General features: G+C 35.2%; 2 protein-coding genes across 2 annotated transcripts; one reads left to right on the plus strand and one right to left on the minus strand.

Annotated features, from left to right (window-relative positions):
* Nucleotides 1–457: 457 nt before the first annotated feature.
* Nucleotides 458–8071, minus strand: LOC109080105 (isovaleryl-CoA dehydrogenase, mitochondrial-like). Its single transcript, XM_042774640.1, has 12 exons — nucleotides 7788–8071; nucleotides 5802–5891; nucleotides 5665–5716; nucleotides 5407–5576; nucleotides 5099–5192; nucleotides 4716–4846; nucleotides 4439–4535; nucleotides 4259–4352; nucleotides 4092–4173; nucleotides 3083–3187; nucleotides 2880–2952; nucleotides 458–1331 (listed from the first exon to the last, which is right to left on the minus strand). The coding sequence occupies exons 1-12, from the start codon at nucleotides 7914–7916 to the stop codon at nucleotides 1198–1200; spliced, it is 1251 nt and encodes a 416-aa protein (XP_042630574.1). The 5' UTR covers nucleotides 7917–8071; the 3' UTR covers nucleotides 458–1197.
* Nucleotides 8072–9180: 1109 nt separating this feature from the next.
* On the plus strand, nucleotides 9181–21564 carry LOC109089020 (inositol-trisphosphate 3-kinase A-like). Its single transcript, XM_042774636.1, has 7 exons — nucleotides 9181–9899; nucleotides 15671–15770; nucleotides 16620–16833; nucleotides 18064–18268; nucleotides 18926–19024; nucleotides 19474–19545; nucleotides 20398–21564. The coding sequence occupies exons 1-7, from the start codon at nucleotides 9453–9455 to the stop codon at nucleotides 20599–20601; spliced, it is 1341 nt and encodes a 446-aa protein (XP_042630570.1). The 5' UTR covers nucleotides 9181–9452; the 3' UTR covers nucleotides 20602–21564.
* Nucleotides 21565–23229: the final 1665 nt, after the last annotated feature.

Genomic DNA, 23229 nt, shown 5'->3' on the forward strand with positions numbered 1-23229 from the left:
ATAATAGGAACTATACATATATTTTGATTTTATACATTTGATTTTGATTTTAAGAATTAAAGAAATGTACTGATAATAGAAATAGTGAACAGCTCTGAGGCATCTTATTCCAGAAAATAATAGGCTGTAAATTAGTGTGGTTATTGTTAACTAAAACTGTTAAAAATGAAATTAAGCTGAAATAAAATAAAATATTAGATGAAAAACTTAAAACTGGAACTGTTGCTTTGGACAACTAATTGAAATAAAGAGCTACTGAAATAACCAACTCTAAAATTGAAATTAAAAATAAATTAAAAGATAAATATTTTGAAAAAAAAATATGAAAATAAAAGCTAAAATATTAATACTGTAATATACACATAATACTAAAATAACACTGCTAAATTAAGACATTTTTTGAAAATAACTAATAAAATCTGACAGCACAACCGACACAACAGAAATTCGATACAAATAGATGAAAGCAAGATATTTATTTATTCTAAACAATCATTTTCTTCAAAGACATGTAGTTATGAATCCAAAGGTATGATGGGTAAATACAACAGCTTACTTCAAAAATCTGCTACTTCTTTTGAATCTTAAGATTACACAATCTTAAAATACAAAGAAATGAAAAAGGAAAGAATGTCTGAATTACACACAATTCAATAAATATCCTTTATAAAGATACCCTTGAAAAAGAGCCCCAAATAATGATGTTAGCGGGACAGCAGTGATATGCAGAATCGCTTACACAGAGTGACCATGTTCTGAGAAAAAAGGCAACAACAAGACAACTGCAAGTCCTGTACAAGTATGCTACAGAAACACCCATGTCACATGACAAAGGCACCTGGGACAAATTAATTGTTCTGGCTGTTTTCTTATCTGTTCAACGTTAAGATAAATTCATGTCCTCTTAATTAAAATGACTTCAGGTTTGTGCATCTATTACTAACGCATTCATTCTTGTATGTGAGACCACTTCACCATGTATGTATTATTACAGAACATCATTTAGCTAACAGCTTCTGACATCCAAAGAAAACACCATGACATATAGTTTTGCATTATTGTTCTTGAGACTGATTAGCAACAACACTTCACATTAATAAAGGTGTTAAAATTAGGATGCCGCATGAAATTAAATATCTGACCACAGCGACAAAGTCTGTGTAGGATCAGATATTTCTCATTCGATAAGTGCTGTTCTTATTTGAACATGTCATTGAAGGCTCTGCCAATGATCATCCTTCTGACCTCACTGGTTCCAGCTCCTATCTCATAAAGTTTAGCGTCTCTTAAGAAGCGGCCCATTGGGTAGTCATTAATGTAACCGTTTCCACCTGTGAACAGATGCAAATGTGAGTCAATTACAGCTTGAATCATAAGACCTAGGCTTACTGAATTAGCAGGACTTAATTTGCTGATGATTTGACACAATAGTGAATTGTTCCATTTTTGAGCTCATCTCAGAGTTGTTGTCATAGCAACAGGACCAGTCTAACATTAGCTGTTCAAACTGTTGGATCAATATATAAGTATGGTCGGGAATTTTTAGAAATGTTCCGGTTTTTGTTAATTTTAAATTTTTGGTTAAACTTTTTTAAAAAAAACAGCGGTAAGGAAAAATGCACAATACTCAATACTGTTTATTACTTACTGTCCACTTAATTTAAAGGTTGGTAATGTCAAAATTCAACATATATTACAGTATACAAATTTTCTGGTTCCGATTCGGTTCCATTTAAATGAACTATTATTATGTTTTTTACTATTTTACCTTCACTGAATGTAGTGTTGCTGGAAAGTAGTAAGTAATGTTGAGTATTGCTAGTCCATCAATCAGCATGTGCTTCAAAGTTGATGTTTTTTACACTATCAATAACATTTTGCTTTTCAGGCAGGAATAAACTGGTTGGCCAAATAGTCCCTTGAGGGCTAAGACACTTGTTCATTTCCCTAAATTAATGAAATATAAACTGTTATACTTCTAACCATGTATACACACTCTCCATAAAGCCCCTATTTTAAAAATAATAATGCAGTTAGGAGATGGTTTGATGCAATGAGTGGTTTCCACATTTTTAAACATTTTAAATGCCTGAAAATAAATATTTTCTATCACTTTGTTTATCACTCTTGAAATGACCTGTACACTAAATAATCTAACCCTCATACTTACATAACAATAGCAGTCTATTTATTTAGTGGTTCAAGTTGAAGCCAGTATGCATATTAATGACAATATGGGACAAATATAATGTAATTTAGTGGAGGCAGGTGCTGCGCTCTGCCGGTACATGTACAGCCGGACGAAATGACATGCACAGTTATCAAAGGTGCGAGTGCGCATCGTGGGAAACAATGTGTTCTGCAGTTAAAAACACGACGCGGTGCGGTGAGTCTGTGGAGTGCGAGTCATTGGAAACAATGTGCTCAGTAATTAAAGAGGCAGGGCGGTGTTTCTGTTATTTGGTTTGTGACAGCCTTTACAGGAAACGCCGAATCGTCAGAACAGCGGCGCAAGGCTGCTCACAGCGCTTGATCACATGTCGCACCAGAACTGTTTTCGGAACCGAAACTTAGAAATTGCTCACGGTTCCGGTTCTTTTCAAAAAACAGAACTGGTTCCGAATAAGAACCGGTTCTCGGTTCCCAACCCTATATATAAGCATTACAATCAAATCAATACATGAAAGCTCAATTAGTTCAAAAAAACAAAGCATCTATGCAACAGGTACAAGTTTAACTTGTTTGCTGTTTATACACCCAGTAACTCCATGCTGTGGTAAGAATGAATAAAGACAAAAGGTTTGGCCCTGATCTCTGCCTAAGGTACAATCGGGAGCTAATTCTTGTAGCTTTTACTGTGCTAACAATTAGGCACTCACCCAGGCACTGAATTCCATCCAAGGCAACTTGAGTCGCATTCTCAGCACAATAAAGGATTACCCCAGCACAGTCCTACAATAACATCACAAATCAGTACTGCTACTACACACTCTGCAAGCACTGTATGCATCATGTCCAAGCCGATATGTAACTTTATAAAACAAAGCAGTCAAATAACATATACTGGGTATAGAGCTCTTACCTTAGCACTGAAATGGCCTTTGTCACACGCACGGGCAACGTTGTATAAATACTGTCGACATGAACTAAGACGTGTGTACATATCAGCCATTTTTCCTTGCATTAGCTAGTCAATGGGGAAAAATTAATTTGATTAATTTTATTGCCAAGGGAACAAATTTGTTTAATACCTTTTCATAACTTTACATAAATACTTACATAAAATTAAATTATGTGTATAAAAACTACCAAAAACTACACAAGTCTTGGGTTAGCGAGTTGTTTTTAATGTTTTTGAAAGAAGTCTCTTATTTATTGGATCAAAAATACAGTAATATTGTGAAATAGTATTGCAATTAAAAAACAGCTTTTCTATTTTAATATATATTCAAATTTAATTTATTCCTGTGATGGCAAAGCTGAATTTTTGTAGCAGCCATTACGCCAGTCTTCAGTGTCACATGATCCTTCAGAAATCATTCTAATATGCTGATTTAATACTCAAGAAGTATTTCTTTTTAAGATCACAGATTAAAACGGTTGTATTACAGTTTCCACAAAAATATCAAGCAGCACATTTTTTCAGGATTCTTTTATGAATAGAAAGTTCCAAAGAACAGCATTTATTTGAATTGGAAAAGACTTTACTGTCTTCCAAAAGACCCCACACTTCTGAAGTATAGTAATGTGGTTCGAATAATATGCTTAATTAATAAATTCTATAATGTTTATAACTGTTAAAGAAAGTTATTATAAAGCGATACCTATGGTTTATGGTGAAAAAAGGTTCCATTTAAAACCAGTTTTAACTTTATTCAGCATTTTCATTTGTTGGACATGTAACAGGTTGTTGAGCGACACTTCTAAAGCCTGGGAAACATCTCATATTAAAACTATTAGAAAAAAATCTAAATAAATACATGAACCGTGGCCGAGTGTTTGCTGGCAAACAGTAATTTCATCTATTAATAGACAAACGTTAAACATGCTGAACAAACAGATCCTCAAATATACTGCAGTGAAAAGCATACCTGAAAGTGGCCGATTTTCTGTCCAAAGGCTTCACGAACATGTAGGTAAGGAATTGCATGGTCAAGCACAGCTTGCATGATGCTGAGAGAATGCAGAAAATGGTCAAAAATAACTATTAGACAATTTACATAAGCATGCTACTGAAAATAAACAGAGCAACAATTACCCAACAGGTCCAGAAGCCAGGACGAGTCTCTCTAGGTCCAGCCCACTCATCATAACATATACTCCTTTATTTAACGGGCCCAATATGTTTTCCTCTGAAACCACAACAGAACATTTTAAAATGTTGTTTGGACCTCCAGCATATTCCGACTTCAAAATATGCATAAAAGACTTCACACACCAGGGATCTGGCAGTCTTCAAAGATGAGTTCACAGGTGTTAGATCCTCTCATTCCCAGTTTATCCAGCTTCTGCGCTGTGCTAAATCCTGGCATGCCCTTCAAGAACACAAGCACAATGATTATGACATGCTTATCTATTGAAGCTGCTGCCTTCCTGATCAACAGATTAAAAATGAAACATTCAATCCGAATCTCAACGCTAGGTGTAATATGATTTCAGACTGAACTGTAAAGCGTAATCAATCATTCAGTAGGATGTGGTTCAGCTTTTCTAACCTTCTCTACGATGAAAGCAGTGATGCCACGGGCTGCTGCCTTTGGGTCTGTTTTAGCATACACAATCAGAACATCTGCGTCTGGTCCATTCGTAATCCAGAACTTATTACCATTCAACACGTAATGATCCCCTTGTAGATGACAGATCAAAGGGAAAAGAAGGTTTTGAACAAAAGTCTTCATTTATTTAAAAATAAAATCTTACTGATACTTACATATCAAAGGACAATATATCTAACCAATCAGTCAACAAATAACATGCATGTATATCTAACCAGTTATGACATGTCCATGATGGCACTGATCTAAAAGTGCTTATTATAGCAGCAGACAGTAGTGACTACTATCAGAGCAGCATAGAGTGGAAACAGAAGGCTAGTCACCTTGTTTTTTCGCTGTCAGTTTCATGGACACCACATCCGAGCCAGCGTTGGGCTCACTCATGGCCAAGGCACCCACATGCTCCCCTGTCATCAACTGAAGCACAAACATATGCATAATTGTGAAAAAACAACTGAACCCTAAAATCCATAAATAGCCTAAATGCATTTAATTAGTCTGCATTTAGAGTGCAGAGAATGGATTTTCTCTAATGCATCATGTCATGGGTCGGTTTTTTGAAAGCTAGTTTAATAGAAAACATAATAGACAGCAGTTGTTCTGCTAAATGAATAAATGTTTTGACTCACACCTTCGGCATGTACTTGTCTTTCTGTTTCTGATTAGCATGTCGAACCATCTGATTTACACACAAGTTGGAGTGCGCACCATAGCTGAGAGCAATAGCTGCTGACACACGGGAGATCTCCTCCATAACAATCACATGATCAAGGTAGCCCAATCCTGTTCCACCGTACTCCACTGCACACATGGATAAAAACATCACAACCTTAAGTTTAATATTTTCTCATAAGCAATATTTTTAAAGACAACTTGTAAATGGTCCAACCTGGAGCAGTAACTCCAAGAAGTCCAAGCTCACCCATCTCCTTCCAAAACTCCTAGTTTAAAAAAAAAAAGATCAGAATTCATTACTCAAGATTATTACAGAGACTCCTGAGATACTTGTCATGTACAGGAACTCACCCTCATGCGGGGAAACTCGTTTTTCTTATCAATTTCATCAGCGTAGGGAGCGAGTTTCTCCTGACAGAATCTCTGGACCGTCTGTCTGAGCTGGTGTTCAAAACAAAGATGTATGACAAACACAGGGCAGACTGTCCACAAATAACCAGCGCTGCCAAAAACCTCAACAAAATTTCATGAGGCTAACTGCACACTTTTAGCATAAAATCTCTTACAAAAATTAAATAAATGATAATACAGTGGCAGTAATGCCATGGTATAGTAATGGCTTGGCATCAATAACATTGTGCTGCTGTGTGCTATATTCATACACGGCGGTGTTTTCATGGTGCTTGAAAGATTATCAAGGTATTACAGTGACCAACATACCAAGTTTGTAGGCTACCCTTTCTCTGAGTAGGCACGAAAGGCCAAATCAAAACAAATATTGGATCAAATGTATAAATTCAACTCATTTTTGTAAGTAGTCCTGTCCAAAAGTACCTTTATGCCTGCAGAAATAAACTTCAAGAAATATAGCCTAGTTGCAGAATTTAATAAGTAATAATATGAAAGTAATTTTGGATATTTAACAAAAGCCAAATACAGTTAGTGCTGATGAATTAAAGGTATATAAATCACTGATGTGACTTTGTTTTAATTAAATGTATACTGTATACTACATGTACACCATTCAAACGTTTGGGGTCAGTAAGTCTCTTATGCTCATCATCAAAGCTAAATTTATTTGATCAAAGTACAATAAAAACAGTAATATTGCGATTTTTTCTTTCTTTTCAGAATTACAACTTTAACTATTATCTATTTCAATATATTTTTTTTAAATGTAGGCTAATTTATCCCTGTGAAGGCAAAGCTGAATTTTCAGCAGTCATTACTCCGATCTTCATGATCCTTCAGTAATCATTTTAATCTGCTGATTTTCTGCTCAAGAAACATTTCTTAACAAAATGTTGACAACGGTTCTCCTGCTTAGTATTTCTCTCAGGGCTCTTTGATGACCAAAAAGTTCAAAAGAACAGCATTTATTTAAAATATAAATCCTTTGTAACATTATAAATGTCGTTATTTTACCTTTTGCTAAATATAAGTATTGATTTCTTTTAAATATTTAAAGACGTCTGTTAAAGATCGCTTCATCTGGAAAGCATCTGCTGTGTACAAACATCTGAAAGACGTCTTTAAGATGTCAGTTTTACATACATTCTAATCATAAACATCTTTGAAATGTTGAATGCAGATGTCAAATAGACGTCTCCATGATGTGTGCTATCAGAATACTGTATTAAAATACACAAAGTGTAAAGAAACAGGTTATTTCAAACACATTTAACCTGGACACCATTAAATCACAGAAGAGAACTGGATCATTAATTCATATTGGACTAAGAGGGACATTTTCCTTCTGATTTCAGAACTGATACATGTACAAAACACAATGAGAGCACCATGAGAGTCCAAACGTATGCAATAGGTTCAACAGCAGATTTCTTTAAGTGCTGTTATTATTTCTCAGTTGGTTCTTAACAAAGCTAATAAAGGACATATAAAAAGATCCTGTCCAATCAAAACGCGCCGTGCGTTCACACCCACACCATGTCCATTTAACACAGGCAGCATATAAAGTATGTCGGTCTGTCATATATTAAAACTAAGTAACTTTTAACTTAACTTCTAAATGTACTCAAATGTTCCGATGTCAAGGTTGGATCTGTATCTCGTGTGTTTTTAATGTCAGGTCAGGAACACGTCAGCTCTGAAACAGTTTCTTGGCCAGTGTGAATGATGCTCTGATTGAAAATGAATATAATTGTGTTACACTGATAAATGCCTGGTTACTACACGATTACAGTATGAGGTTTCTAGCACTGAGTCAAAGGTCACCATGAATGCTAGCACAGCAACCTAGCTGTGCGAAACTCGAACAAGACTACCAAGAAACGGAGACAGTTTGGCTCCAGGGTACATCAGCGGGTGTGTGGATACCTGGATCTGCTCCTCGGTCAGACCGTTCACGATGTCGTCCACTGGAACAGCTCCAGCGCATCCACGACGCGAAACACTCACATTTGCCACTCTTTGACACAGACGAAATGCTCTTCTGACAGCAAACATTTTGGGAGTTGTAGTGACTGCAGAACTTGGGCAGAACAAAACTGTTGAGTTAATTATGCAATTGCACTCGGGCAGGTGAAGAGTGCAGGAAAGCAACCCTGAACCTCACTAATGCTTTAGAAATAATTGCGTTCTGCTTCTCTTGTGTTGTGTGCGTGACCTCTACCTGCCACTAGAGCTTTACTGCCACCTAACTGCGAGGAAGCACAACGCTATGACAACCATCACAAAAAAAAGGAACATTATGATGCTACAGTAAAAAACAATAATAATAATAATTAATTGGTTACCTGTAAGTTACCTTAACATATAGCCTACTGTAAAAAATAATTGAAAAATATTTTAAAACAGATGAAATACTATTTTATAATCATTAACAGGAAAGATGTAATAAACAATAGCTTAAAAGTTTTTTTTATATATTTTCTAATATAAATAAATTGTTTAGAAGCAGAATTACGTTCTAATTTACGGAGAAACGCAATATTATATTTAACAAATCAGGGTAAAATATTGTTAATTGCAGTGTTTTTAGAAATAAAAAGTGCATGCATTATAAATTAAGGTGAAATGGCCATTCCCAGAATGTACATTGAAATTATCTGTTATTTGGTTTATTTAGTATTTCATTATTTTTGTGCCGTGTGTTATGTGTTTTGTGTTCGTATGACCACAGTTTGTCAGACTCTGTTCCATGTTTTGTCTGTTTTGTGCTCCACATATTTAATCATTTCATCCCAGGTGTTTCATATATGTCTAATTTCCTTTGGTCCCAGGTGTGTCTCCTTAGTCCAGCATCATCCTGTGTTTAAAAACCTGAGTCCTGTCAGTTAGTGTTGTCTGGCATTGTTTATGTCTACATCCTGTGTTACGTGTGAGTCCCTGTGTGAAGATTATTCAATTCTGTGGTTTGAACTCCTGGTCCCGTTGATCCTTGAATTAGATATTAAATAGTATTTAATCTGTTTCTGTTTTTTTGTGCATATTTACTATTGTAATTTAACATAAATCTGATAAACAATAATTATAAAATCATTTGTAATGCTAAACGATGCTTTATAACATTGTTGTATAGATATCCCAACAAAATCACAGTAATTCACATTATCTTTACTTTTACTACATTTGTAGCATGCAGTCCAGGCCTGTTTTGATATTTAAAGTCCACTCTGCAGGTTCAGATGGACAAAGTGAAAGTATACTTCACTAAATAAGGAAATGCGCTACCAAGCAAAAGCCAAATTAAAAGTCAGGAAGAGCGGGGAAACGCTTAAAACGCGGAAGACGTGTGTTCACTACAGTCTGTGGTGTTCACGCAGCGCGAGCGCTGTTTACAGGGGCTCCCAGGCTGTGAATGCGCGTCCACGGACTCACGCCAAGACAAACAAAGTTATCTGGATGGAGATCGTTTGTTACATAACTTACTGGAAACAAAGCCTCTGACACGCTGGATTTACTTTAGGGGCCCCCACTCACTATCGCAGCGTGTGGCCCCTCGGACAGAGGTGGGATAATCTGAGCCCTCCTGGCACCTCGATGCCCAAACAGAGGCGGAGGTCGCTGAGAGAGGCGGTGTTCTCCCATTCGTCTCCGGTTTGCCACGGATCAAGGAGAGGAGGAGGAGGAGGAGGAGGAGGACGCGCAGAAAACTTTTCTTCCACAGAGATTTGTGATGATCAAGCACAGATGGCGGAACAGTACAGTGGGCAAGCAGGCTTTTTCTCCGACGGTAACCCGGGGAGGGGGTGCCTAGTTCCGCAGGTGACCATCACGTCTGATGGGGACTCACGGGAGATCACTGAGGAGGATCTGGAGGAGGTGAACGGACGGCTGCGCCGCAAACTCTCCAACTCCTCCATCTCCTCCAACGGCTCCTCCACAGCCTTTGACGAGTCGGAGGATGACATCCTCAGCGATAACGAGACCAAAAGCAAAGGCATCGTGACTCTCGAGCATTTGGGGGACTCGGTAGATTCTGGAGAGGTAGGTTATGTAGTCATTCACGTGCTATAATCTATAAAGAAGGCACGAACTACTAGGTAGACAGAGGTAGGTGTTGTAGTTTGTAAAGGGGCTAGTCGTCGCACTTTTTACTCTTATGTAAAAAGTGCGAATATTTTTCAGTATGGAGTCAACATTCAATTTCTAGTTCTGGCTGCAAAAAGCTATTGTATATTTTAACCGTTATTACACTATTGCACCAGGTTATCACAAAAGATCAACATCTGTTTAATGAACTCGATTCCTTTCATTAAACAGATGTTGATCTTTTGTGATAACCTGGTGCAATAGTGGGTCATGTTATCCAACTATATGGGGCAAGTTGTCACATTTGAACCTGACATTTAGCATCCTGTAATGGGATTTTCAGCAAATTAAAAAACACAACAGATTTAATGAAACACCAAAAATATAAACATTTTATTGGTCAATTTTAAAAAAATGTTTTGTATAATTTATTTATATTATATGTTTATATTGTTATGTGAATTTGTAAGTTTCATTTGGATATATATATATATATATATATATATATATATATATATATATATATATATATATATATATATATAATTTTTTTTCCAACCAAAACTAGGGCTTTGACCTACGGTAATTAAAATAGATCTTTAAAACCCACATACAAAACCACTTCTAGACCAACACATATTTGTGTAAGTGGACTAATGACTCAAAACCTTACTGAGATATAGTTTTTGAGGCTTACATATGTGTCAACTATAAGATATATAAGAAATAATCATACATTTTTATTGTGATTCCTTTATTATATAGTAAATATATAGACTTCTGGAGAGACTTGAAGTAAACTATGGGCTCTTTATTAAAGGGGACCTCTTCTCATATGATGCAATTTAAATGTTTCCTTTCTCTTTGGAGTGTTACAAGCATAAAGAAGATCTGTAAAGTTGCAGACTAAAGTCTTAAATCCAAATAGATATTCTTTATAAAAGTTAAGTCAACCACGCCCCCACATCTTTACGTCACTATGTGGGAAGATTTGCTTTACGCCGCCCAAATGTTCACGCAAAGAAAGAAGGCGTGACTTTGATTCTCTCTGTTGCCGCCGCTTCCATGTTGTGGAAACACATTGTGAAAGCGAAACTACTTTGTTTGGCCTTACTAAAGAGGACACAACTAGAAATCAGTGGTTAAGTATTTACAACACTGTTCCGGAACAGTTCAACTCAAATATTCAGATGTGTGCAGCGCATTTTATGAAGGATGAGGACTGTTTCCTGAACCAGTAGCATACAATGCGTCTGTGGCACAACGGCTGTTTCTATAAAGTAGGGCAATTCCAACTTAACAAGGACAGTCTGGCGCTTCTGACTCACAGCCTGTAAGTACGTTTTTTATATTTAAATAATTTGCCAATGATGATTCAAACGCGAGTTTTGAGCTGTAGAGTAGGCTTGTTGTTTGTTGTTCCTCTGATTATAAATGCGAAAATGGTTTCGTTTATGCAGCGCGATACGCAACGCAACGCAACGCGTAAAAACACAGAATAAGTCATTATAATCAGTAATTATATCCCCACTGGATGCAACAAATGCCTCGTTTGTAATGGGTTTTATTGTTTTTGTCTCGTCTAGTGATGTCCGGATCGCGAACAAATCGTTCTATTTAACCAGATCTTCTTAGTAAACCGGTCGAACCAGTTCACCAAATCGAACTAACTGTTTGAAACGGTTCGCGTCTCCAGTACGCACTAATCCACAAATTACTTAAGTTATTCAGTTTGTAAACGTGCCTGACCCTCCCTCTGACGCGAAATAAATGAATATCCCGAGTTATTCAGTTACTCCGTATATTGACTGAACTGCTAAAAGAGATTCGATGATGGGATGTGCACGAGCAGAGCAGCTGAGTCTCGTCCTGAATCACAGTATGTTAAGGGGTGTAACATTTCCGTCACACGCTTGAGGCATTCAGCCAATCACAACGCACTGGATAGCTGGCCAATCAGCATACACCTCGCTTTTTCAGAACAATGAGCTTTGTAAAAATCGTGTTTCAGAAGGCGGGGCATAGAGGAGAAACAATAATGTACATTATATGGAAAATAATGTGTTTTTTAACCTTAAACCAGATACATTGCATTACACCAAATACACAAAATAATGTTCTTTTTAGCAACGTCATATGACCCTTTTAAAATAAAAGCAGACAATCTGAAACCCATCATGAGAACATGAAGCTAGTAATGAGGAACTGTCTTGTTGAAAGTTATGAAATCTTTTTTATCTGTTCTTGAGTTGCCAGTGAGGCTTCTGATACCAGTCATTGTATCTTGAGGAATTTAATTTTTTATACTTATAACGGAGGCATTAGAAAACTTTTGATTAAAATCTTCATATTCAATAACAGCTTTGTGTTCAATCGTTAGCTGTAAAGAGCTCGTGCAAGGCCATGATTATGGTACGTTTGTGTGGGTGTTGTTTGTCTGTACTTGCTCCTAATTGTGAAAGCATGTCTGTTCACTGCATGCCAATTCAGAACAACACATGGTATTTGCGGCAAGATTGTATCATGTGGCTCTTCTGTGTTCTTTCTGATTAAATATTTGCAGTAGTAAATAGCTAAAAAATGTAACGGAAATATCCATCCATCCATTGCATCATTGTTTACAAAGTAGGCTGCTCAGAGTTTTTACCGGAATTGTTTATTTTTGTTTGCATTAAGTGTCTTCAATGTAGTTTGAGTTGGGCAAATATCACAGGCGTGCAGCTTTAATAAGCTGGCAGCACTTAAAAGTGTTAAAATAACAAGCTCAACAGGCTTAACCGCTATGTGCTAAAGCCTTTTTTCATACATGCTGATCATTTCTGAAATAGAGGTGAAAGTGATGACCTTTGCAATTTTTTATTTTTGAAAATATTGCAGTCAGTGGATGGAAAAGTTACTTTGAAAACATTAAAACTCAATTTGGATTGAAGCATCTGCCAAATGCATGAACGTAAGTGTGAATGTAAATTAAAGGACTATGAAAGTCTTAAAAAGAAGAGCAAATAAAAATGTAGAAGTAGTATTTTTTAACACAGTGCTTAATAAATAAATCTCACCAATCATCTCTGTTTTGTTTCTCACTTCTGCCATGTGATTATTCTGAATGGATGGCTTATGTTTGGTGGTCCTCAAGCTCATTCGCAGCCATAGAAGGCCTTCGCTGTCATTGTACTTTAAACACTTTGCCTCTGTAAATCTCGAAGCCGTGTCTGCGTAGTATCTTTTCTTTCTTTTTCGGAAAGTTACACATCTTGCACTGAATGAACCGATCAATGTTCATCTTCTTTGGCCCAATAAAAGTCAAGCTCAATGACACTATAAAAAGCCATTTAAAGCTTATAAATTGAATGTTTACACAGAGATGTTGCAGACACCTATTCTGAAAAAGGAAAACACATACAGTGACAAACACTTCATTTTATCAGCCTGTATCAAAACATAAACTCATTGCCATTTGACATTTAAGCAGAAGCCACAGTGTCACAAACAAGTTTCCACCCGCAGTTCGATGGTAGAGCAGCTCAGGTCAGTTTTATAAACTCTTGTGATTACGATACCTATTTTAATACTCACATTTGAAAATATTCTTTTTATTATTCTTTTTTTCTTGCTTTTTTTCTGCAGCACATTTCACCTCAAAAAAGGATTGGCATGTAAAAAGATACCAAAGATGTCATGTTCAGCTTTTAGCTTTATATTTTCACTTTGATTTTTATGTAATTTCAAGTCATAAATGCCTCGTTTTTAATAATAAATTATTATAATTGTGTAAAAATTTCTAATTACTGCTGAAATGTAATTTTTTATAGCGAAGAGACAAAACAGTGTTTTTTGTGATTCAGTAGATATGTTTATTGAAGGTAAAGCTTTTCATATTTTCTTAGAAACATGTCACATTTTCATAAAACGTGATTGGTAGTTGTTTGAGAGTTGGCACCATAATGTTTGAATTGTCTGCATGACTGTCCAGTTCAATATTTAGTTATGGGTGTGTTAAAAATGTGTGAACAGCTTCACAAAGTGCAGGGCATACCCTTTGGTTTATGGCTTTTCTCTGTATTTATACAGGGCCGTACGCAGTCTGCATGACTTTAAATATGATGTACTCTCTGGATCTTGTCCAACCCCCAAAGCAAAGTTTTATGTACCGCATCTATTTTAAATGCTTAGTAATAATTGATGCACGCTGTATTGTAAAGTATTGTATTGTTTTCCATTCAGCTTTTGTACCTGAGGGTCAATTCGACATATGTTGGCAAACTTCACTCATCTGCTTCATCAGCAGAGGCAGAAAGTAACAAACATGTTTCTTTCCATATCAAGTGGAAGAACAAACACTGCACTTCAGCTACACCCTTAACATTTCAACGCCTGCACCCTTTTCCTGAAGGGTTTTTTTTTCTTACATTTTATTTTTACAGTTTAGGGAAAAATAATTGCATTTTAATTAAACTTAAATAATTACATTTTTTTGTGTAAATTAGTTTTTTTTTTTATTTTTATTTATTTATTTATTTGTCTTTTTTGTTATTTTTATTTTTTTACAACAGAAGTAGCCTATTAATTTCTTTCAAAAAATAAAACAAATAAAACCTTTGAACGGAAGTCTATATTGTTCCAGAAAAAATAAATTTGAATTAAATGCTGTTCTTTTTAAATTTTTATTCATCAAAGAATCAAATATATATATATATATTAATCAGCATAACTGTTTCAGCTTTACATCACATGAATTAGTTATATTTTAAAGTATATTAAATTAGAAATTAAGATAGAAAGCTTGTTTTAAATGGCAATAATGTTTCACAATATTACTGTTTTTTTCTGTATTTTTGATCAAATAAAGGCAGTCTTGATGAGCATAATAAACATACATAAAAAAGACCAATGAAAAATCTTACTGACCCCAAAGCTTTGAACGGCAGTGTGTGTGTGTGTGTGTGTGTGTGTGTGTGTGTGTGTGTGTATATATATATATATATATATATAAAATCGAGCAGCCCTGTGTTATTGATATTATTGTGAACAAATCATCCATGTATGTCTTTTTCTTTTCTTTTTTTTTGACCTCATAATTTTCAATCAGAATGTCATGACTCTTCCGGTAAAACTACTTTTACAATCATGACTAGAAGGTGTTATTTAGATCTGCCTCTATCCAGTCAACAAGCGATAGATAGAGCCACGTCCTGCCCTGCATTTTTTAGTCTGATTTATGTCACAATATAGAAAATACGATCTGTCTCTACATCTGTAATATCATGACTGCAAAATCAAAATAAAATCAGAATTAACTCTATTTGGAAGAGGATACAATTGGATCTCCTGGTTCAGTTGAAAGTATGTCACAGTGTTGTAACGTCACGTTGACTTCAAGAAATCGTGTGCTATGCAAGTGTTACTCCTCAAATGAACGGACATGTTTTCTGAATGCTTATTTGAAATGGTCAGCAAACCATACGTCTATGTTATAGGCTGAAGTGCAAGATTACAGAGCTTCACAGCTCCAACTCAGATCATGTGTGTATGACTCGTCTCACACACTTGAGGAACATTGTGCAGTGTTGAAAAAAACACTGTCAGCTGGCTTTGGTCACTGGTCACACTTCTTTTATCTCAGACTTAATGTCAGATGTTCAATGGTTGAGTTTTATTTACAGCAGAGTATTTTTAATATTTAATGCACTTATTCCATAATCATGCATGATTGTTTTAATGTGTTCCAGCAAAGCAATGCCTGGTGGAAGCTGAAGACTATTGTCAGTTGCCCATTAGTGACCTCACAGCGAAGACGACTGTCCTGGGTTCAGTTAGCAGGCCATAAAGGTATTATGCTGCACATTTTAGTCCGATGTAAATTCATGTTTCAGTTCCATATTTACACAGTTTGCACAGTTTCCGGGGTAAATGCATATAGGACAGCGGCTATCAACATGCAACCAATAATTGAATATTTATATTATAACTTTTTAAACAAAATTTTATGATAACTGTTCTATTGTTAACCTCAACCTTCAGACATGAATATTGTTTTTACACTGTTATTTTGGTTAATTGTTTTAAAAAGCGATTATTAAAACCAAATCAGACTTGAATATGCTTTTTACTCTGTAATTATTATTCTTGAAAGCAGTTATTTTGTATGTAAATTAAAAGTCACAAATAGGGTAAAAAGCATATTTTATGTAGCTTTGCTTTTATTTGTAGTTATTAACTTCTTTTTGGACATTATTTATTTCTGTACTATCAATAATCGTCTCCATCAAATTTATTTGCAGACTGATTGCTTCCTTGGTAAAAACGTCATTGTCCTCTGGCTGTTGTATTGTAAACAGCAATTTTTTTTTTTTTGTAAAAGACATGAGGAAGTACAGTCATTTGATTCCACTTTAGGGAAGCGGTTATGAGTGGTGTTATGTGATGACACTGGACTCATGCATATTCACATGCCAAAAACCATGACAGTGTACGTATAAACTCATATTCATCAACACATCTGAGGCGTCGCTAAACACATGCAGATATCAAACATAAAATATTTACACCATGAATGTGTGCACAGTCATCATGCAATGTTCATATTCACTAACAGATGATCCTGAATAAGATCTGTGTTGATGATATGTGCTCCAGTGACTCCAGTCATCCTTAGTCTGTGTTTGTGTTTCTGCCCAGGCAGCTTTAAAGCAGGGGATGAGGGCTCCATCCTGAAGAAGTTCTCAGAGAATGAGAAGCTGTGTTTCGAGAGGCTGAAAGAGGATGCTTTACATTCCTTCGTGCCCAGCTACTATGGAGTGGTCGAGAGAGACGGAGAGCTTTTTCTCAAAATGAAAGACCTTTTGGCCAAATTTGATTTGCCCAACGTCATGGACTGCAAGATGGGAGTGAGGTAGAGTAATTGTTTTGTTTCTCTGTTTATTTATTGCCAAAGAAAGGAATTTACTTTATATTTTGAGTGTCATTTGTTAATTTTCCCCTACTTTATTTTTTATGATGTATTTGTATATTATAATGTTTACAAGAGATACAGGGAATGCATGTGGAAAAAACACATTTAGAGCTTCACGAGTTTTACTCTTTCTGTATGATCAATCAAAACAAGTTTGAATCATTCATTAAATTTTTATGCGAAAACTACCTGAGATTTAAAAAATAATATTCATGTTAATTAATAAAACGAATGATATACAATACTGTAGGGTTGGTAAGATTTTAAGCATTTTAAGGTCTCTTATGGTCACCAAGGCTGTATTTTTTTCTTTCAAAAATACAGTAAAATGTTGAAATAGTAATATATATTGTTACAGTTTAAAATGGCTTTTTACCTGTTTTCTAGCTTAATATATTTAAAAATGTATTCCTGTGATGCAAAGCTGAATTTTCAGCATCATTACTCCAGTCTTCAGTGTCACATGATCCTTCAGAAATCATTCTAATATGCTGATTTGGTGTTTAAGAAACATTTCTGAAAACAATTGTGCAGCTTAATATTGTGCAAACCATGATACATTTTGTCACAGCGTTCACAGCATTTATCTGAAATAGAAAGAGGTGTGCAAATATTTAAATATATTAACTATTAAATATATTAATATGTTATTTTTTAAATATAGTAATCATTTTATTAAAATCATTGTTATTAAATATAACACAGAAAATATTACTTGTTTTGCTAATGTGTAATTCTTTCCTTTATATAGTCATGCTAATATATTGTGCATGGCAGGTTTACTCTGCCTGCCGAAACACCTGTTCTGGTTGTTGGCCTGCATCCTGTCAGGGCGATGGGTGGAGCTCACGAGGAGAGAGAGAGGCCCTCACACAACAATAATAACCACTTCCTGTGCACATGCAGTCAAAACTTAAATGCACACTTAGCGAGGCAGACACGGGGCGTCCCTGAGGGCTTCCTTCTCACACACACACACACTTTGCGCATTCTTTTTACACACTGAGAGAGATTTTGTGCAAGGAGTCCCTTGGTGACTTCCTCTTCTCAAACAGGAAGTCAAGTAAAGTTCAAGCGTGCAAAAAATAAAAAGTGCAGATGACTGGCATGATTATTTGACCTTTCCATTAAACTATTTAAAAATCTACTTCTTTCTTTCTTTTTTTTCAGGACATATCTGGAGGACGAGTTGGTGCGGGCCAGGGTGAAGCCAAAGCTGCGTGAAGACTTGTATAATAAGATGCTGGAGGTGGACGGAGAGGCTCCTACAGTGGAGGAGAAGAAACAGAAGGCTGTTACCAAACCACGTTATATGCAGTGGAGAGAAAGTCTCAGCTCTACTAACACTCTGGGCTTCCGCATTGAGGGTATCAAGGTAGCCACAGTGCCTAAAAATCACAGCCTGCTTGTTCACAGCAAGCAGAATTGGAGTTCAGCTCAAAAACAGGACTTTGAATCTTGTACTTATAATATTAATTAATTACTATTAACTTATAATATTAATTATTCATATTCTATATTATTATTTATAATAATGAATAATAATACAACTTCATATTAAACTATTAAATACATAAATAAATACAATTATTACTAATTATTATTCTATAATTTTAGTAATAATTGAAAAAAAAAATTAATAAATGTCCTATAACACAAAACTGTTTAAAATATAAAATAATGTAATAATTATCATTTTTATTTATTTATTATTTTAGGCACTAATACAAATCAGTTTCAGATCATTTACAAATCATTTTAAACACTTTTAAGTTTACAAGAATTAATGTACACATTTGTACCTAAAGGGTCTATATTGGTATCTTAAAAGTAGATATTACTACCTAAATGTACATATTAGTACATAATAGGTACAAAAGTGTACCTTTTGAAAAGGTATATACTGCCCCAGTGACAGCTTTCTTTTTTTAACACTGTATTATCATCAACCTGCTATTTTTGTCAGTAACAGCTCTTCATCTGACTTGTTTTCCTTTTACATTCAATACACTACATTGTTTTCTTATTTCAGAGGGGGGAAACCTGCAACACAGACTTTAAAAAGACCCGGTCAAAGGAAGATGTCATTCAGGTCTTTAAGGATTTCATCAAAGGCAATAAAAACATAACTGTGAGTGAGTTCTTGAGAACTAGACCAACCTGTTCTGTGATATAATGCATGCACATCTACACTTCAATGGAACGATATTCTCTTTGTGGCTTAATGAACACCTTAAGCACTCTGTATCCAGGATATATATGTCTGAAGTAAAAAGGCCAGATATCATTGCTCCCATAAGGCAGTTAAAACAGTATCATAAAAGCTCATCTGTTCAGTAAGGGGTCTATATGGTTTAAAGTCATTATATTTAAAGGATATATTTATTTTAAAACAGGCAAGCACAGGAATATATAATGCCTCAAAAGAAAAAAACAGAAACAAATTAACTGCACTTATAAGGTGTGCTTGTGTAATTGGAGCCTCACTCCAGTGAATACTGAAAAATAACTTATTACCCAGCATAATTTTAGTTGAATTACTGATTCATGCTGTGCTCTTCTCCTTCGCCTACCCAACAGAACTCCTATATTACAAGGCTTGAAGATATTAAACAGGCACTGAAAGCCTCAGAGTTCTTCAAGAAACACGAGGTAAAATATATATATATTTTTTAGTGATACGTTTTGCCTTGATTCTTTCTCAGTTGTGCAATATTAACATTTTACAATTAATATCAAATGAATGTCTATACTATATATTCTACTATATTATATATTAATGCTGTACTGTATTGCAATACACTTCCAATTAATATCTAAGTAGTTAACATACAAAAGTTATAATTGAGTTATTAACAATTTTCGAATTAATATCTAGCTACTTAATGTCTAAGAATATATTTTTTATTTTATTCATTATGCGCCATATTATTAAGGTTGGACTGTACTGTACTGCAGTATTTGGGGTTAGTAAGATTTAAGGAAATAAATGAATACTGTTATTCAGCAAGGACACATTAAATGTAAGTCAGTAAATACATTTACTGTTTTAATGTTTCATAAAAGTTTGTTGGAACTTTCTATTCTTTAAAGAATCTTGGGGGAAAAATGTCATGGTTTATGCAAAAAACTGTTTTCAACATTGATAATAATAAGAAATGTTTCTTGAGAGCACAAAATCAGTATGTTAGAATGATTTGTGAAGAGTCATGTGACACCGAAGACTAGTAATGACACTAAAAATTCAGCTTTGCCATTAGAGGAATAAATTATATTTTAAAATATATTAAAATAGAAAACAGTTATTGTAAATTTTAATAATATTTCACATTAGTACAATTTTTACTGTATTTTTGATCAAATAAATGCCGACTTGCTGAGCATAAGGGACTACTATCAAAAACATAAAAAATCTTACTGACCCCAAATGTTTGAATTGGCACTTTTCAATCCCCCCCCCCCCATATGATACAGCCCACCTCAAAAATATTTCATGTCTTTAAGGTAATTGGGAGTTCGCTTCTCTTCATTCACGATCACACAGAGAGAGCTGAAGTCTGGCTCATTGATTTTGGTAAGACCACACCTCTCCCAGACGGTCAGAACCTGGATCACTACAGAGCCTGGGAGGAGGGCAACCGGGAAGACGGATACTTGTGGGGCCTGGACAACCTGCTGCAAACCCTTTCCTCATTGGCCAGGGAGTGACCTTCTTACTGCGAACTTCTCACTGTCCGAGTGACAGCAACAGCATGCTGATAGACATTTCTAAACCTTCTGCAGTGCATTATAGGGAGGCTACCAGTGACAAAGTCCATTACTTTACAGTGTTAGGCTGTAAAAGCATTTCACCCTGATCATGGTTTTAATCAATGCACCATGAATATATGTCTGTCGTCATAATGCATTATACAGTTACTCTTCCCCACAGTCCAATAAAAAAAAAGTTGAAGACAAAATGTAGTTTGTAAAGAAATTCATATGAGGGCACAATTTATATGTGCCTATAAAATGAATTTCAATCACTTAAGCATAGACCTTTCAATCAAAGTTTTTAAGATAATGAGGAACAAAATCAGTTAAGCTTGTCCAGTTTCTTTGGCTGGGTTTGCATGCTGGAATCTATCAAAATCAAGTGTTTATTTCTGCGCACTTCATATAAGACTTCATATAAGACTTCATATAATCAAGGTTAGTTGTGAGCAACATTTTGTTCAATGTCTAGGCCCTGCAAACACTAGTCAAACAATTGACGTTGCGCAACTGACTGATTCTCAAAGCACCATCAAACTAAAGCGTATAGTAGATGCAGCACATGCATTGAAGTGTGTTATGTAGAATGAATATACAGTGATACAAAGTGAATGATGCACAACACTAGTGCATTTATTGTACAATAGAATGATATTAATCGCTTTGACTGTAGTGATCAATCAAGGGTGGACTTATTAATTCTTTCACGTATATATGGATGCATTTCTTGGATATGTTGTATTGGTTTTAAGACCCTGGGTTGTCATTTTCTCTACTTGCACACCACTGAAAGTGTTTCATTATCAGACAAACTTAACCTTGTGACACTATTTTGTTTAGGGGGGCAGGTGAGTTTTGTTACAGTGTTCCCTGTGCAGTATGTTTATGACAAATAAAAAAACATCTGCTCAAAAATCATTCTGCATTTCTGAAGTTCATTTAAGTCTTTCATATCAGGATTATAGTCAAAAACAATTTATTTAAGGTTTGCTATTACACAACAACATCTATCTTTTAACATAAAAAATACAGGTGGTACAAGTACGTTAAAATTCACTTAATGTGATGTTACATTTCTAATCTGGCTGGTTAGAAATTATCCCCTGCAAAGTCTTCTATTAAAAATCAAGACGCATGCAGAACATTGGCAGTGATAACCTCAACAAAAATAATAATTATAAAACAAACGCCAATAAAAATGAGATTATATATTACAGCTACATTTCATAAGGGTTAGTTCAGTTTGAAAGGAATATTAATCCAAGAATACAGCACTCATTTTCCTGGCTAAAGTAAAACTATTTCTACCCTTCTATCCAGTATCCTACAAAAAGCGTAAGCTCTTTAAAAGGCAGTCAAATTAGGAAACATTTAAATGGTTAAACAAAACAAAAATAAACTTAAGATTGTGCTAATACACTTCAGTCTCATCTGTCTGTAAATTTGCATAAGGCTTTACTCAGCAGTCCCTGACTAAAATAACTAATAAATGCACACACAAATAAATCTTGCCACACAAAAACATTATTCACCTAATAACTACAATATCTAATAAAATATTTGAGAATAATTAGTAATAATATCTAAGAATAAATTCAAAATCAAACTTTTCATGCATCACATTACGCTCACTGAGGTGTGATGCGGTTTGTGATTGTGTTTGCTGTAATACTGGGAATTTGTCACAATTCACATAGGGTAGCTAAAGATAAATCACACTTCTATTTACTAATTTATTTTTGAGGGAAATGCACTAATAAAAATAGTTATTTTTGAGGACTATTTTTGAGAATGACTTAAAAAGAGCTCCCTAGAGGAGTGCATTGACATGTAAATCAATATAATCTCTGCTGCAGCCACGACAATTACATCCCGCATCACATGCCTCATTTACTTCTAACACATTCGAGTGCAACACCTTTGTGAAGCCCTCACAATTATCTCAACATTTCGCACACAAAACACACAAAAGGCAACATACTGTTTTATAAATGTGTTGATATTTCAAAGCCAACAGCAGACAAAACAAAGGACAAAACACTAAATCTAGTCTAAATAAATGGTCCTTAATGCTACTTTCTAGTCAAAACACCCTGTGAGGTTTACCTGATCTGAGATCAAAGGTGCTTTCTGTCAGCATTTCTTTATTACTAATACCTTTCAACACACTGTCAACTTTTTATTGTACCTCTGAGTTACTGGTGACAGTACTAAGCTCTAAAGGGGCAGTTTACCCCACCCCACCCCCCAAAAAGAACAAAATTGTCATAATTTTTTCATCTCCATGTCGTTACACATTTGTATGACTTACTTTCTCCTGCAGAACACAAAAGAAGATACTTTGAAGAGTGTTTCAATGGACCTCTTTCACATTTCCAGGGTTTCTTATAAGTGGAAGTCATCATATAGTAGTTGAGTAACCTTCTATAGCAGTGAATATCAAAATAAAAAAAATCCATGATAGCATTTCCACAACTTTCTAAAAGAGGAAAAAATACAGACAGGTTGGCTACGGCCAGGGGCGTTGCACAAGACCCCCAGCAGCCACTCAGACCCCCCCCCCATAAAAATATCCAGGTAAAA

This window comes from Cyprinus carpio, chromosome A17 (assembly GCF_018340385.1).
Source record: "Cyprinus carpio isolate SPL01 chromosome A17, ASM1834038v1, whole genome shotgun sequence".
Lineage (NCBI taxonomy): Eukaryota > Metazoa > Chordata > Actinopteri > Cypriniformes > Cyprinidae > Cyprinus > Cyprinus carpio.